Here is a 15184-nt window from a genome sequence, read left to right on the forward strand (position 1 = left end):
TGCCCTCGGGGATGCCACAGCCCCTGGCACATCCTGGTGGCACGGAGGTACCTGGTGACAGGGAGGTACCTGGTGGCACGGAGGTAGTGGCAGGTCCCCTGCCTCTGCAGGGAGTGGGGAGATGAGGTCCGGAGCGAGGTGATGGTGAGAGCTGGTGGCGGTGACAGGAGAGGGATGGAGCTGGGAGGCTGGCGAGCTCCTGAGCTGGGGCTCGGATGGCCGTGACCATCTCAGGAGGGCAAAAAGCAGTGTGGGACCCCAGGAGGGCAGGGGCTGTGGGGAGCAGGCAGCAGGACAGACAGACAGTGGGGAGGGAGGAGGAGAAATCCCCCATGGTGTTTGCAGGACACCCACCCTCACCAAGAACATTTCCCCTCCAGCCCTCCAACTCCATCTCCCCGGTCCCGTGCTGAGGTCCTGGCCCCTGCCTGTCCTGCAGCCGGCAGAGCGCTGCCTTTGTGTGTGCTGGGGGGGTTCGGCTCGGTCCTGGTCCCTGCAGGGCTCTGCTTGTGCTCTTGCTGCTGCCAGTGCAAAATTAACTCTTAATAAAAAAAATAGGGGAGGCAGAGGGAATGCTGGGGGGGACAGTGAAGATCGCTCTGGGTGGTCGTGGATGTTGGTGCAAAGAGGGTGAGTAAAGGGCCAGGGGGGCTCCACGCGCATTTTGCACTAGAGCCCAGGGCAGCAAAGCCGGGGATGCACGGGTTTGGGGTTTGATGCTCCCAAAGCAGGAGGTTTTGGGGCAGATGTGCAATGGAGGAGCTTGGCCAGGCCCCGGGTGGAGGCAGCTCCACTGCAATGGGATCAGGGACAGCGTGGCTCTGGGCACCTTGTGGCAGAGCAGCGTGCCCTGTGCTTGCTGACAGGCCAGGACAAACCCCGAGGAGCTGCTCTGTGCCCGTGGATGCTGCTGGGCAGAGTGGGCTGGGGTGGCAGCAAGGTCCCCGTGTGGACCCCCAGGTGCCCAGCACAACGCTAGGAGCAGAACTGCAGCAAAAGCCCCAGCGCCCCGAACAGCTGTGCCCGGTGGCCAAAGGTGCAGACGGACAGATGGACAAACCCCCAGAGCTGCTTGGGGCTGCACGGGTCTGGTTTGTGGCTGGTGTAAAAGAGGTGACGCAGAGAAACTTGGGCTTGGAGGCTCCTGCTGTGGGTCGAGCAGTGGATGTGGTGGACAGAAGGACGGATGCAGGCTCAGGATCCCATCAGTGCTCTCAGCGGGACGCGCAGCAGGAGGACGGACAGAAGCTGGGAGCGCACACGGCCAGCACGGCCTTGAGGCAGCAGATCCAGCAGGACAGACGGACGGCCAATGGACCGAACAGCCAGCCTGGCTCAGGACAGACAGACAGACGGACGTGGGCTGGGTGGTGGGGGAATACAGACCGTAGTTCAGGGGAGGGGGAACAGAGCAGGCGGATGGGGACTCGGTCCATTCGGACAGACGGGTGGATGCAGGCACAGCATTTCGGATGCCCAACATGTGGCGCAGGTCGCAGACGGACAGACGGACTTGAGCTCTTGGCTCGGATGCCCAGCACACGTCCAGGTAGGAGATGTGGCAGACAGACGGACGGACGGACGGACGGAGGCTGGGCGGCTCAGACGTCCAGCACGTGGTTCAGGTAGGAGATGTAGCAGATGGCCAGGCGCAGGATCTCGATCTTGGAGAGCTTCTTGTCCGGCGGCAGGGTGGGCAGCAGCTTCCGCAGCTCGGCGAAGGCCATGTTGAAGGCCTCGACGCGGATGCGCTCCCGCGTGGCGTGGGCTGTCCGGTATTTGGCTGTGGCACGCCGCCGGCGCCGGCGCTCCTCGCGGCTCAGGTGCTGCAGGTCTTTCTTCACGGCCTCACCCTGCTCGGCCATGCGGGACGGGGCGCACAACCCCACGCCGCCGGCGTCCTCCACGCTGCCCGCGCGGCCGCAGTCGCTGAAGACGGACTCGGACTCGGAGTGCGTCGGGGGCAGGTCGATCTCCGTCTGGTCCGAGTTGAGCATCATCTTAGCAGAGGAGGGGAGGGCGGGCAAATGGATGGATGCTTTGGGCAGGAGGCACTGCAGGACAGACTGACGCGGGCACCACGTCGGAGCAAAGCCGCTCCGCCTGAACAAGGGCCCCGGCTCACAGCGAACCCCTGCTTATTCTCCTCCTCCTCCTCCTCATCACACACCGTCCCTGCAAGGGAATTTCAAAATTTTTCCCTTTTCCTCGCTGGGTGGGGGACGGCTTCAACAATAAACCACGTGGATAAAAGGGCAGGATGCATAGAAATGCAATAAATAAATAAATATCCTCGGTGCTGGCACCCTGCAGGTGCACAGAGACCGGGGGCTCCCCCGTGCAGCCGCGGCAGGACCCAGGCTTGGAGCCGTCAGGTGTCAGAGCCGAGCTCCTCCGGCGCGCTCTGGAAAAAAAAGAAGCAGAGGGGCTCTCAGAGCCGCTGGGCAGGATGGAAAGGGGATGCTGGATGCGTGACGGTTTGCTCCGGCTGCCCTGTGGTGGTGGCCAGGGGAAAACCTGTCCCCGTCGGGCTGGGATGGGGCTCCGGTGGCGGAGAAGGAGCCCGCGGAGCGGCGCGGGGAGAAGGTGGAAGCCGCCTCTCCTGGCTCTCCGGAGAGATGACAGGTGGTGGATGAGTGAAGGGGAAAAACAGACTGCGGGGGCGAGGGGAAGGGGGGCTTATTGTATACTAAATGAGCCCGTATGTCATGGATCCTGGCACCCCAGACATATGGAACCCAACACAGCTGCTTTGCTTGATGTGTCCAAATAGAAGCTGGCTGCCCGCTCCCTCCGGGACGCCGTGCCGCCGGCCGGGAAGGCTGCCTCCTGTCCTTGCCCCTCTCCCCTGCCTGCTGCCTCCGCTGCTCGGCACTGAAGCTTGGGGACCCTGAGCCCTAGCATGGGGAGAGAGAAGGGATTGCTGCAGGGACATTGTCCCCGGGCAGGGGACAGGCTGGGGAACAAACTTCGGAAGGGGAAACGCTGCTGCGCAAAGAGACGGCAGCGGGGCTGGGAAGGCAGCCAGGCAGAGATGTACAACATATTACATCGCTCAGGCCTGACAAGCTTGTAATGAGCCATATGACTGAGAAATGGAACCTAAACGAATATGGACAGGCGATGACTGGGGAGAAATAGCCCACGTCCCATTTTAAAAGGCGGCTGATGGACAGAGCCTTGATGTGCATTTACAGAAACGCTGCCCAGGAAGCACAAGGAACCCCCTAAGCAAGCACGGGAGGGACTGCACCGTCCCCCTGTCCCCACACTAACATACGTGGCTGTTCCTGTGTGCTTCCACACACACATCCCAGCACATACCCGCGAGTGGTCCCAGTCAAAAACTCCTCTGTGAGAATCCCACATCCATTTACGCACGGTAATTTACACCCAGGCTCATATATTTGCCCCGCCAGGCATCTACACACACTGGAATATCCAGATTTCACTAAAAAAAAAAAAAAACAGCTGGATACTGGACTTTTTTTTTTCCTTTTTTTTTTTTTTCTGGAACACGGGACAGCGCGGCAGCGCAAGTAAAGCACCAAAACCCTGAACAAAAAGTTATCCCCGTGAAGCCCTTAGCCTGGAGAAGACGGAAAGAGCTGCTTTAAGTAAGGGCTGATAGAAAGGTGGCTCTCGGGAGATACCCTCAAGGCTTTCAGCATGACATAAACTACGCTGTCCTTAGGGCGAGCCTGAGTTTGGCTTCGTGTTTGACTTGCTCTGCCTGCGGGCAGCGAAGCCGGACCCACACAGACACACCTGAAGTTCCCACATCAGCCACAGCTGCTGTAGCTGCGTACGACGGCCGTGCCTCCTGCACCCTGTTCAACCTCCTCCGTTCCCATCTTGCTTTCGTTTCCCCAGCCCCTTATTTCTCCTGTTCCCTTCCCGCAGAGCCGGGACCTCCTTCCTCATCCTCTGTCCCTCCCTGCTGGCTGCTTGGGAGCAGCGTGTCAGGGTGCAAGCAGCTCAAAGCAAGCCGTGCCCGAGCCGAGCATCCCTTCTGCCACTGCTCTGCGTGGCCACCTTGTCACCACGGCCGTGCTCCTGCGTGGTCACACCATTCCTGCTCATTATATGGCTCCCTGGAGCATTGCTCCCAGCTGCTGTGGCTCTAGCCACGAGCCCAAGCTCCGGGGAAGCTGCAGCGGGGCTGGGAGAAGGGAGGACATCGACTCTGGGGCCGGACATGTGGCACAGCAGCCCTGCGCCCGGTGCTGGACCTGGGGTGCGGTGAGGAGTCAGCGTGCGGACACCCAGGGTGGTGCTCAGGCGTGCGGCTCCTCTTTAAACACTCCCCCTTGCTCCTGGGGCCACGCTCGTGACCTCTTCTGCCCCCGTTATCCCAGTGCTGCTGCCCTGAATTCAAGGGGCCCCCTCTCCTCTTGCGCTGCTGCATCCAGCCCGTGGCGAGAAGCTGCTGCGCTGCGCCCCGGCCCCATCAACACGGGGCAGGGGAGGAGAGGAACGATAGCCTCCAGCCCCAGCCTCCCCTCAGCCTCCTGTGACACTGTCACTGCCATCCCTGGGGGAGGACAGGCTGCAAAACCTCTCCTCCCTGGGCAGATGGATGGGGAGCAGGCTCAGGACCAGCCCGAGCCCCGCACAGCAGCGTGCCAGTGCAGAGGGCTGTGGGATGTGTTGCTGTCGCCGTCTCAGCATCCTTGTGAGTGAATTTTAGGGGTTATCAGGAGTCCTGCCCGAGGCCTCTCTCTGCTCTTGGTCGCAGGAAGATGTCAGCAGGACAAGTTTCAGTACTCCTTACCCTGCTCCTTCTTTGCAGGGTTAGTCCAGCCTCAAGCAGCTTTCCTCTGAAACGTGCGCTCTGAGGGGCTCTTTCCTTTGGATGAACCATAAACTGCCACCTTCCTAAAGCCATCTGCTGCAAGAACCTCCTGTAAAACCCTGCCTGTCCCAGCCCTGCCTCCAGCAAAGCCCCAGGGATGGCCTCGAGGGGAAGCAAAGCTCCCCAGCCCCTTGCTCTCCCCCCTTTCCCTTTCCTTTGCACTCCAGACCAGCGGTGCGACAATTTCTGAAGACTCCCTGGCCACGCAAAGAGGATGCAGGCTGTGCCTAGGAGCCCACTTTCAGGCCATTCGAGCGGGGGCTCCTTCCCTTGTTTCTGAACAGAATCCCCCAGGTCACCGCCAAGCCCGAAGCGAAGGACACGAGTGCGTGCTCGTGCCTTAAAGGTGGCCCCAAAGCGCAGGCACCCCTTCCGAGAGCACCTGGAGCACGTAACACCGCTGCCCCCGCACCTCCCCGCCTATCCCACTCACATTTCAGCATCACCAAAGCCCCCAGCAGCAGCCGGGCACGTTGCTATCCCACCCCGAGGAGAGGCCCCTTACCCCCAAGCCGCCGACCATTCCCGGGCTCCAGCTTTTCCCTTCCAGAAGCTCAAATAATCCAGGGAGCCAGGAGCCGCTTGGCTCATCCGTCCATCGAGGAGGTGGAAAGTTGGTGTCCTGCTTGGCGGGATGGAGCCGGGGCTCAGGGGGAGCCCCGGTGGCCTCGGGGCCCTGGCATCTCACCCCTTGGGCAGGAACGCCGGCGGGCCACCGCGCGTTGAGATGGACACCCCGAGGAGGCATGTGCCCCGCACGCTATATATACACCCCAGCCTCGCACGCCGGGTCCGACCCCGGCAGCCTCATTGGCCGCTCCGGTGCTCCCCCCCTCATAAATATTAAAGCCAAGAGAGGGGGATGCCATTGGCTGTGCGGGAGGTTGGAGCCCCCGGGAGAGGAGGGAGGTGGAGGTTGGATGTGGTCCTGGAGGGGTGGATGGAGGTGGTGGGCTGGGAGGGAGGGAGGGAGGAGGGTGGGGGTGCTCCGGGAGAAGGCGACATCTGTTCTCCATGCATATTTCATAAAGGAGAAATGGAGAGATGGGGAGAGAGCGTGGAAAGAGAGCGATGGGCAGGCGAGGCTCTGCGCCGGGCTGGGACGAGGAGAGGCGGCTGCAGAAGCAGCGGGACCGACGGCGCAGCTCTCCGTGGTGTGGGTGCGTGTGCAAGGCAGGCTGTGTGCCCGTGCACTGCTGGCACACACGTGTGTCCGCGTGCAAGCAGCCGGCAGCGTGCATCACCCGGCCGTGGGTCTGCACGTGGGGCAGGTGAGCACCCATGGGTGCCTGGGCCGCTGGGAGCCTCTCCCAGACGGGCTCCAGCAGCAGCAGCAGCAGCAGCAGCAGCAACCGTCCCGTAGGTGCTGCCTCTGAGCTGCTGGGAAACTCACCTGGAGTAAAGTTTGGTGAGGAGAAAGAAAGTGAAAGGAAGAGGTGCCCAGAACACACGGGTACTGCTCCAAAGCACTGCCAACCACGAAGCAGTGATCTCTTTTGTGGGTTAGACCATCTCCGCCTCTCACCCTTCCTAGATTTCAGATTCTTGCATTAAACTCTTGAAAAAATCTGCTCGAGTTTGTTACCGGTAACCTCCCGTCTCAGAAACCTGTGCATCCCCTGTCCCACACATACCTATGTGCTTGTGTGCATCCTCCCAGACCTCCCTGCAGTTTGCTTGCCGTCACCCCCTCCATCCCTCCCCCAGGTGCTGGATTCTTGCCCTGCTCCCAGTCCCTGGGGGCTGCCTCCCCTCCCCGCACAGCGGGCGAAGCCCAGGTGATGGGCATCGGCACCTGGGCGGGCTCCAGCCCGTGGCACGGATCAGCAGATGGTCTCGGAGTTTTGCAGGGCGTGCGGCGGACGAGGCAGAGGGATCAGGTGGCAGCGAGGAGCCTGCCTCACCATTGCTATGGCACTGATTATAAAACAATATTCGCCTAATGAGCTCGTGGCAGTCGCCACATCCGCCCCGAGACGAACGCGCGCGCGAGGCGCAGCACGCCTGGAGAAGGCGCTGGATGCAACGCGCACCCCGCACCCAGCGCACGCTTCTCACACGCTCCTCACACAAATCACCCCTCTTGCATGTGGAAACGAGCAGCACACGCACGTCCACAGGGGCACGGGCACCACTCACCAGCCCCACAGCCCCCTGCGTCCCCCTCCTCTCTCCGCACGCGCGGCAGCGCTCCGCCTGGGCCCCCGTCTCCCCCGAGAGCCCGACGGGCTGTTCGCATTTATTTCTTGCTCCCTCCTCTGCTCCGTCTCGCCTGCCCACCCCCAGGGCCAGCTCCTCTCCCCCTGCCAGGACGCCAGCAGGGCCCCACCTCTCGCTGCAGCTGATGCTGGGCTGCTCCGGGCATCCTGCCGGGCTGGGCTCGGGGAGGAGGGGAGGGAAGGAGCGAAGCTGCTGGAGCCTCCCCGCAGGGATGCCAGGCCCAGGCTGTGCCGGCCTCGTGGCCACCGCAGCGTCCAGGCGAGCGGGCAGGTTCCTGCTCCTTTCAGCAGGCTCCCACTCAAGTTTTTCTCTCCAGGTTTGGGCAGATGCATCCTGCCCCTGCAAAGGACACGGGCTCAGCCCCGAGGTGCGGGACATCAGCCAGGACAGCCCTCTGCACGGCCCCAGTGACACAAGCACAGCAGACGATCCCAGCCCCAGCCTGCCATCACCTTAACTCTGCCCTCAGCTGACTCCCAGCCTTCCTCTTTCTGCAGGTAAGAGCTCAGATCGCAAAGGTCCCTTCGCTGCCGGCAGGGAGGACTTCACCTGGGGACGTCCCTCAGCTTGGCTGCTCCTCGTCCGTGAGATGTGTCCGTGGGCAGGACGCAGCCCTTGTGCTCACAGGGGCTCTCGGTGGGTGAGATGAGCACCGGCAGGGCTGCTCCTCCCCGCCGCGCCAAGATGAAGCCATGGCCACGGGTCTCGTGGGAGGGTGACGGCACAGCGAGAACGTCAAGACATTTCTCCTGCAATCCAAGCCAAAGTTCCCCCCTCCGCTGTGACCTTCCCTTGCTCAGAGCCCACGTGAGCAGCTGTGGTCCCCGGGAGTTTGGCTGCTGCCTCCTTCCCTGCCTCCTTAGAAAGAACTCAGGAGCTTCAGGTATCCTAAGGCTGGCCAAAAACTGATGAGATTTGGGGGAGGGAGAACAAGAGACCCTGTGGCTTTGTTCTTCCCTTCTCAATTTCCCAACTTCCTGACCGGCAGAAACTGGTATCCCTCCCCAAAACCAACCGGGTTTCTTAATCGCAGGAGCCCACAAGCCGGAGCCTGCAGACAGCCCTCCTTCCCTCCGAATTCCTGGGCCTCCCTTTCAACACGGCATTCAAGCAGCAAACGAAGCTGGTGAATGGCAGCGGGAGCGCAGCCAACTTTCAAAAACCTCTCGCCAGCTTCGCCTCGACCTGCGAGGGTGAGGTCGAGGTGGGTCCTGGAGGGCTCCCGCCTTAGGGGACGGAGCCCTCCGGGCTTTGCCCACCTCGAGCCAGGGGTTTTGGGGATGAGCCGCGGGAGGAGGCACGGCCGGGGACCCCCGCGGGGGATGCCGCTCCCGGCTGCGTGCAGGGAGGGCACGGCGAGGTATGAAAAGAGGCTCCAAGAGGCAGCATTTGGCAGGAGATGAGGCGACATATTGTACAAAGCCACCGGGGACCACGCTGGCCTCTGCTTGTCAGGGAAAACAGGCAGCTTTAACCCTTGGGCTGCTGGAGCAGACCCAGCCAGAGTTTTGGGGACTTTTATACAGAGAGGGGCTGCGCGATAGGTGGGAGAGCGCGACAGAGATCCCTGCCACGACTCACGGATGCTGGAAAGAGCATTGATGCTGGGACGTGTCCTCTTCTGCTCCTGAGGACTGGCATCTTCATGCACATGGTGGGACCACGTCCTGCCCGTCCAGCAGGGACCCTCTGCAGAACAAAACTCAGACAGCTCTGCTGAGCTCCCCCGTGCTCCTGCCATAACCCAGCTGCTCACTCACAGCAAAGCCTTCTGCGGTGTTTTTGGGCCTGCAGAAGAGGTCCTCCAGCACCTGGAGTGACAGTTTGGTGCCGTTACACTTCTTCCAGGTGTGCACACGCATGGTTCATAGAGGGCTGGGCTGCAGCGCTCTGTTACAACCAACTGCTGCAGGGCTCGGGCTGCTCCATGCAGCCGGTGCACGGCCTCGCCGACCACATCGTGACATGGCCAGGTGATGCTCCAGGCACCTCGCAGGCACTCGGTGGGATGCAGCACCCCAGGAACACCTGAGCAGCACAGGAGCCATCGCTCAGGGTGATGCTGCAGGGCTGCAGGGCACGTGTGAGCATGGGTGGCAGGGAACAGCTCAGCACCTCTCAGCACACGTGTTTGTGCGCACCCCCGTGTTTCCTCGTGTGTGCGCCCAGCTCATAACAGCAGGGCCCTGCTCTGCACAGCACACCCCACGCCCTGGGCACGCTTGCCTGGCTCGTGACAGAAGCTCTCGGCTCCGATAGCCCCTCTCCTCTCCTCGCCTTTGTCTCCCTGGCTTTTATTGAGTGCAGGTTTTGTGAGCGGTCGGTGACAGACGGCCCCGGTGCTCGATAACTAGACAATCTGTCACCACCACCACTGACAGCTTTCACAAGGAGCCCCTTTCCTTTCATCCTTCCCAGTTCCCTTCGCCTCTGCTTGTCCCCCTTCCACACGTGCTCTCTGGCTTTGTTCCCCCCTAAAAGCCAAATAGCGACAGAAGCTCCTGATCATAATATTGCTCTAATCGAGTCTGTCATAATCGGATCCAATCTAATTACGTTCAGATCCCTCTCTTCTCCTGACTCTCTCTATTGCCTGTCCATCTGTCCCTCTCTTCCCTTCCAGTCTTTGTGTCCATCCATCTGTTATCTGCAGGCCTTTCTCCCTTCCCATCATCTCCCTGGGCCCCTGCCCCATTCGCAGCGTGGCCGCCCCGGCCCTTTCCTCCAGCGGCTCCCTCTCCAATCCATCTCTCTTAAAGGCCTCTCCATCAATCCATTTAGCAGCAGCTCCCTGCCTCCTCTAGCCCATCTGCTTCTCCCTTTCTGCTGGCTCCGAGATGCAGAGATGCTGCTCTGTTTGTCTGTCGATCTTGATTAGCCCCCGAAACCTCGCTGCTAGAACTGTGCTGGCGCTGGGGAAAGATCACCTGGGTAGCACAGCGCTGTAGGTCCTAAGCAGCATCCTCCATCCCTGCCTCATCCCCTGCTTCCTCCGAGTAATTGCACCACGCACGGGCTGGACAGGCAGGTGAAAGAGGCTGGACAAAGCACGGAGATAAAAGGACAGGGCCCCAGGAGCACAGGGCAGGCTGTGAAGGAGCAAACTTGAGTCACTAAATGGGAGGTGGTGGCAAAATCTCCTCCTAGAATCATCTCTTCAAACTACCTCCCATTTCCTCCAGCCCCAGCATTTTTCTCCAGGTATGTACACAACCGGCTGGTTGATGGACGGGCAGACGGACAGAGGCCCAGGCTTGCAGTAGGAAAATCTGACTGAGGACGAGGCTGAGCAGAGCTGGGGTGGACAGCTTCAACGGCACTGAGCATGGGGATCAGGTGCCCAGGTCTTGCACGGTTGGGAGCTGGGATGCGAGGTCCCTCCAGGTGCTTTTGTGCCTTTCCCAGGAGCAGCAGTTGCTGGTCTCTGTCAGAGACAAGGACAACAGCAGATATGGACCCTGGGCATGATCCAGCCTGGCAATAATGGCACTGCTATTTGTAGCATTCAGACCCCGATTTTAAACACATGTTAGACTCAGATGCCTGCTGGGCACCAGCCAATGACCTCTGCTTGCTGTGATGGTTGTCCTGAGCTAAGCTGCCTTCACTCCTTCAGCTGGACTCACTGCTGCTCGTGGGTACAACACAGAAAGCAGTTATCAACCACTGTGGCAGCAGGAGCCCTGGAGAGCAACTGCAGGCTGCTGGATAGAACACGAGGCAGCGACACAGGACCCCTGGGTTCTCTTACAGCTTTCATTGACTCAGGAAAAAAGACCATGCAGTCTCTTTGCATCAATTTCCTCGAGCTTTAGAGCCAGACCGGGCTGCACACCTGCCTCCACCATCACATCGGAGTGTCCTGGGCAAGGACAGGCAGCCCCCACCATCACCATACCGCACCCCGTGATCCTTGCACGAAGGGGTGAAGGTTGTGCAGACAGAGGGTTCTGGTTTGCATTCCCCACCTGCTTATTTTTGTCCAAGCAAACACTTTCCCAGGTTGGCTTCTTGTATGAAATGATTCCTTAGCAGTCCCAGACGTGCCCTTTAGACTGCAGCAGCATCACATAAAGGCTCCGTTACATCCACAGCCCCTTTAGTGGTCCATGGACCAGTCTGTGTAGGCAAAGGATGGGCTCAGGCCCACTCCAGAGAGATCTGGAGCAACTTCAGAGGCAGGCAGAGAGGTAGAACTTGTTCACAAAGCACGTGGGTAGCAGATTTTCTCTACCTATTTATCTGGGAGTTAAGGCTAAACGCTCTCCCTTCACTGGTCCCTACCTAAGCCGCTGCCACTTGTGAAAACAGAGTCTGGCTGCCCAAATATACCTCAAAGCAGTGCATAGAACAATGCCTCGGTATCTCTAAATGCTGAGCAAGGTGTCAAAGCTGGCAATAGCTGAACTGGGAGCTGAACCCAACCCCACTGCAATGCTGGCCATCATGGGCAAGCAGAGAGGGGAATGACATCCCCAGCAGGGCCATCTGCGGGGAGCTCGATGCTGGCCAGCAGCAGCCGCTAGTGCCTAAAGCGCAGATGCTGGGCTCCAGCGCTGGGAAGAGGCGAGGCAGCAGAAGCTGGGCAGCCTGGAGAGGAAGGATGCAACGTGGAGAGCAGAAGTTTCAGCTCCAGTAAGAGAAACGGTGACTTCCTGGAGAAGTGATGGAGAGAATGATACTATGAAGGGCTCTCTGCAAAGTCCCAGGTTCAGTCCCCAGCTTGAATAAGGCAGCGGTAGCGATTCCTACAGCTTGCTCATCTCCCATCAGAGCAAACTTTCCTGCCCTTTGTCAGAAAGCCTCTTTCTTTGGTCCCCAAAATCATACCCTTCATCCTCAGATCAGCTTCATCTCTATTTTAGTTGCTGATAAAACGTAGAAAAATTATTTGGGAAGACACCAATTTTTTTTCTTCCTGTCTCCACTACTTCCTTCTCCCAGAAGCCAAACAGCCCTGGCTTTGTTCTGGGTATTAATTAACTTTCCTGCCTCTTAATATTCCAGAGCCATAAAGTTCCCAGGAGCTGGGAGGCCGGGCGCTAAGAAAACACACATTTCCTCTCCTTTCTCCTTGTCTCATTGACTGTCACCCCCATATGTCTCCCCCCTCCGGGCACAAAGGCAGCTGCAAACCCTCCTCTCTGGGCTCAGCCCCAGCCCTCTGCCTCCTGGGAGGCAGCTGAGTTCAGAGGTCAAGAGAGTCAGTGGCATCTTCTTTTTGTGCAGAAATCCCTGGTAGAGTTGCGTGGGGAGGGAGGAGAGGAAATTGATGCTTGCAAATTGTGTGTGTGCGTGGTGGGGGAGTGTCTCAGCAAGATGCCTGGGGGCTCTGCGGCAGAGACAGCATGTGCCAGCTGCCCTCCTCAGCAAGAGGAGCGAGGGGCTGCCCAAAAAAACCCCCGGTCTGGGCTTTGATGTAGCTGGAGGTGGTGTGGGGAGAGCTTCTTCAGATTGCTGCCTGGATTATCGACCAATCTCAGTACCAGAGGCAGCGTTGGAGTTGCATGGGGAGTCTGTGTGGGGATATCAGTACGGACAGGACTTCTGAGCTGAGCAAGACAAAGGGACGAAGCAGATTTTGGAGGACAGTCGAGGACTGGCAGGAGAAAAGTGAGGCAGAGCTGCCTGTGTTTCTGTTCCTGGCTCAGCGTTTTGTAGCAAAACAACGGGCAGCAAATTGCTGCTCTCCAAGCACAACAGGAGAGCTGGTTCCAGTGTCCTCTGTCTTCTCCAGGGCTGTCCTGCCACCACCAGCCCCAGCGGGGCTGGATGTGGGGAGGAGAGATGGGAAGAGGCGCAGAGCTGCAGCCCTCACCTTCAGCAGAAGAGCGCAAGGTGCAGACAGGCGATTGCCCCTGGGAGCAGCTGCCCCAGCCCTCACCGGCGTCAGCCTGTTTATTTTGAAGAGCAGTTCGGCAACGCTTGCTAGAAGTTGCATCACTTCTTCTTCCCCTGGCAGAAGGCTGCAGAACTTGCTTCTCCCAGGCTCCATCCCTTGAGGGTGAGTTTGCTCTTGGGCTGCTCAGCTGCTTTCTCCTTTTTCTCCTGCTCCTTTGGTCAAGCGTTGAGCAAAGGAGAGAGCTTGCAGACTCCCCATCCCACTAAACCAGCAGCATAAGTGACCTGCTGAACTCAGTGCCTAAAAAATGCCAAGGATGCCAAATGCTTGGACAGAACTCAAAGCTACCCAGCACCTACAAGCATCAGGAAGAACAGGTCAGACCAGGAATGATGTAAAACAACCTCAAAATGTAGTACTGGAAGAAAGTCAAGTCCTCGTGCTTTGGAGCAACAAGCCGAAGTCTGAGAGGCAGAAGAAAGCATTTCCCCCAGTACCTGAACTTGATTGGTATGCAGCAGCTGCACTGGAGTGAGTTTTTGTCCCCTCTGCTGGCTCTGCTAGTCAGCTGGGAGAGTATCGTAAGTCATTTGCTAGAAGAAGTCTGTCAAAGCCAGAAAACAGCTATTTCTGGAGCGTTCCTGTGAATTGTTTCCCCACCGGACTACGTCCTCCTGGACCAGCTACATCAGACACACGGTGTTTGCTCCCTTCCCTAGACCAAGAGGCAGCTCAAAGTCTTCGCTTCAAAAGATGACCAGACAAGTTGTTTGCTTCCCATATGCTTTGCATAATTTCCCATGCAAACTTATCTAATTATCACAGAAAGCAGGCTTTGAACAAGGGGAATTATCCTGCTTGCATCAGCCTACCTCAAAGAAGGCCACACTGAAGCACAGCAGCCAGCACGAAAGGGGGAGAGGGAAAGGATGGTTCTTCTGCCATCACTGCCTGCAAAAGGCTGCCACCAGGACTCCACCTGATTCAGCAAAACACACGCAGTTGCACCTCAAAACTCAGTAATTTCATTGCTGTTGCAAAGAAAAATCTACATTTAAGGCAACACTCCAACTACTTTCCACGTCCTGAGAAAACACTTATTCCCCGTTGCTTATTAGCATTAGGGATGCTCTAATTAATGCACATAATCTCTGGAGTGATGGAGAAAAGCGTATCAGGGGAGTTATCAACTTTAAGGCTCGTGCAGCTGAGGACAGCTGCTGTTACATCAGGGCGGGCAGGAGGAACTAGCGATGGGCAACCCAGCCCCAAAGGCTGCTACCGTACCTTATAAAGGAAGATAAAAACAGGGGGGTCGGGGCTGTTTCATTTTTAAAGTGGGAAAATGCATCCACTGCGGATAACTGCGCTCAGACTGAAAGCATGGAAAGGATGGCTTAAGAGTGAGCCTTTTCAGGGCTGAGACACCGTCTCCGGGCTTAAACCAGCAGACAGCAATTCCCTAAGGGGCAGCGGTTTAGTAGCCATACACAAAAGCAGCAAAGGCCTTCCCGGTCCCAGCGGAGGGGAATGAGCACTCCCAAATCCACTGTCAGCTCTTTGTTTGAAGATCAGGAGTGAGAATAAATGACTGAATAGGTCAGAGATCCCAGCTCCTCCCGGCTTGCCCCATTTATGATCTGGAGAGGGATGCAGGTGAACATAAGACCTTTTTGCATGGTGCCGTTTCTGTATAAAATGTGATTTCATTCTCCACGACGCACAAAGCAGCTCCTTTCACCAACATTAGCTCTACTTCAACAAAACATCTTTGTGTTTCAAGCACTGTTCACCTCGAGGTCTCAAGAGCATCCCCTCGCCCCTGTCAAACAGGGCAGGAGCTGACTTTGTGTCCCCAGTGAGAACGGGCACTGTGAGGGGAAGGACAGGGAACAGAAACACGGGGAGAGTGACTCACTCTTGTAGCTCGTTTACTTCCCAGATGAATCCAGCAATCCTATTTCTTCCCCACCCCCTTCCATCCTACACTCAGGCCCAATTCCCCAGAGGAGGCAAGGCTCAGATCCGAGCAGCGCGAGCCTGATCATCAAAAGCCAGCTGAGCAAAATGAATTTACTGACCATGGCAAAACACAATGAGGAGGGCTGGAAACACCGATGGCTACTGCCTCTCCTTCTACCCCTCCGCTCAGCGACACTGCTGGCACCGGGAGTTTGAAGGACACGCAAATCCCCAGCTCAGGGTAAATTTTGGGCTGACAGTCAAGCGAAGACTTTTGGTGTTCTCCAGCATTGGCAGCGGTAGGG

At 58.3% G+C, this 15184-nt stretch overlaps 1 protein-coding gene across 2 annotated transcripts; it reads right to left on the reverse strand.

The window, feature by feature from the left end:
* Window positions 1-1594: 1594 nt before the first annotated feature.
* NHLH1 (nescient helix-loop-helix 1) lies at window positions 1595-8131 on the reverse strand. Of its 2 annotated transcripts, none has more exons than XM_038167827.2 (2): window positions 5361-8122; window positions 1595-2404 (listed from the first exon to the last, which is right to left on the reverse strand). In XM_038167827.2, exon 2 carries the CDS (start codon window positions 1998-2000, stop codon window positions 1602-1604), a length of 399 nt encoding a protein of 132 aa, XP_038023755.1. In that variant the 5' UTR covers window positions 2001-2404; window positions 5361-8122; the 3' UTR covers window positions 1595-1601. The 2 variants fall into 2 exon arrangements, 1 of the variants encoding a protein (XP_038023755.1); XR_011804964.1 differs by having other exon boundaries at window positions 2024-2404; window positions 5361-8131.
* Window positions 8132-15184: the final 7053 nt, after the last annotated feature.

The sequence above is a fragment of the Anas platyrhynchos genome, chromosome 26 (genome assembly GCF_047663525.1).
Source record: "Anas platyrhynchos isolate ZD024472 breed Pekin duck chromosome 26, IASCAAS_PekinDuck_T2T, whole genome shotgun sequence".
In the NCBI taxonomy this organism is placed as follows: domain Eukaryota; kingdom Metazoa; phylum Chordata; class Aves; order Anseriformes; family Anatidae; genus Anas; species Anas platyrhynchos.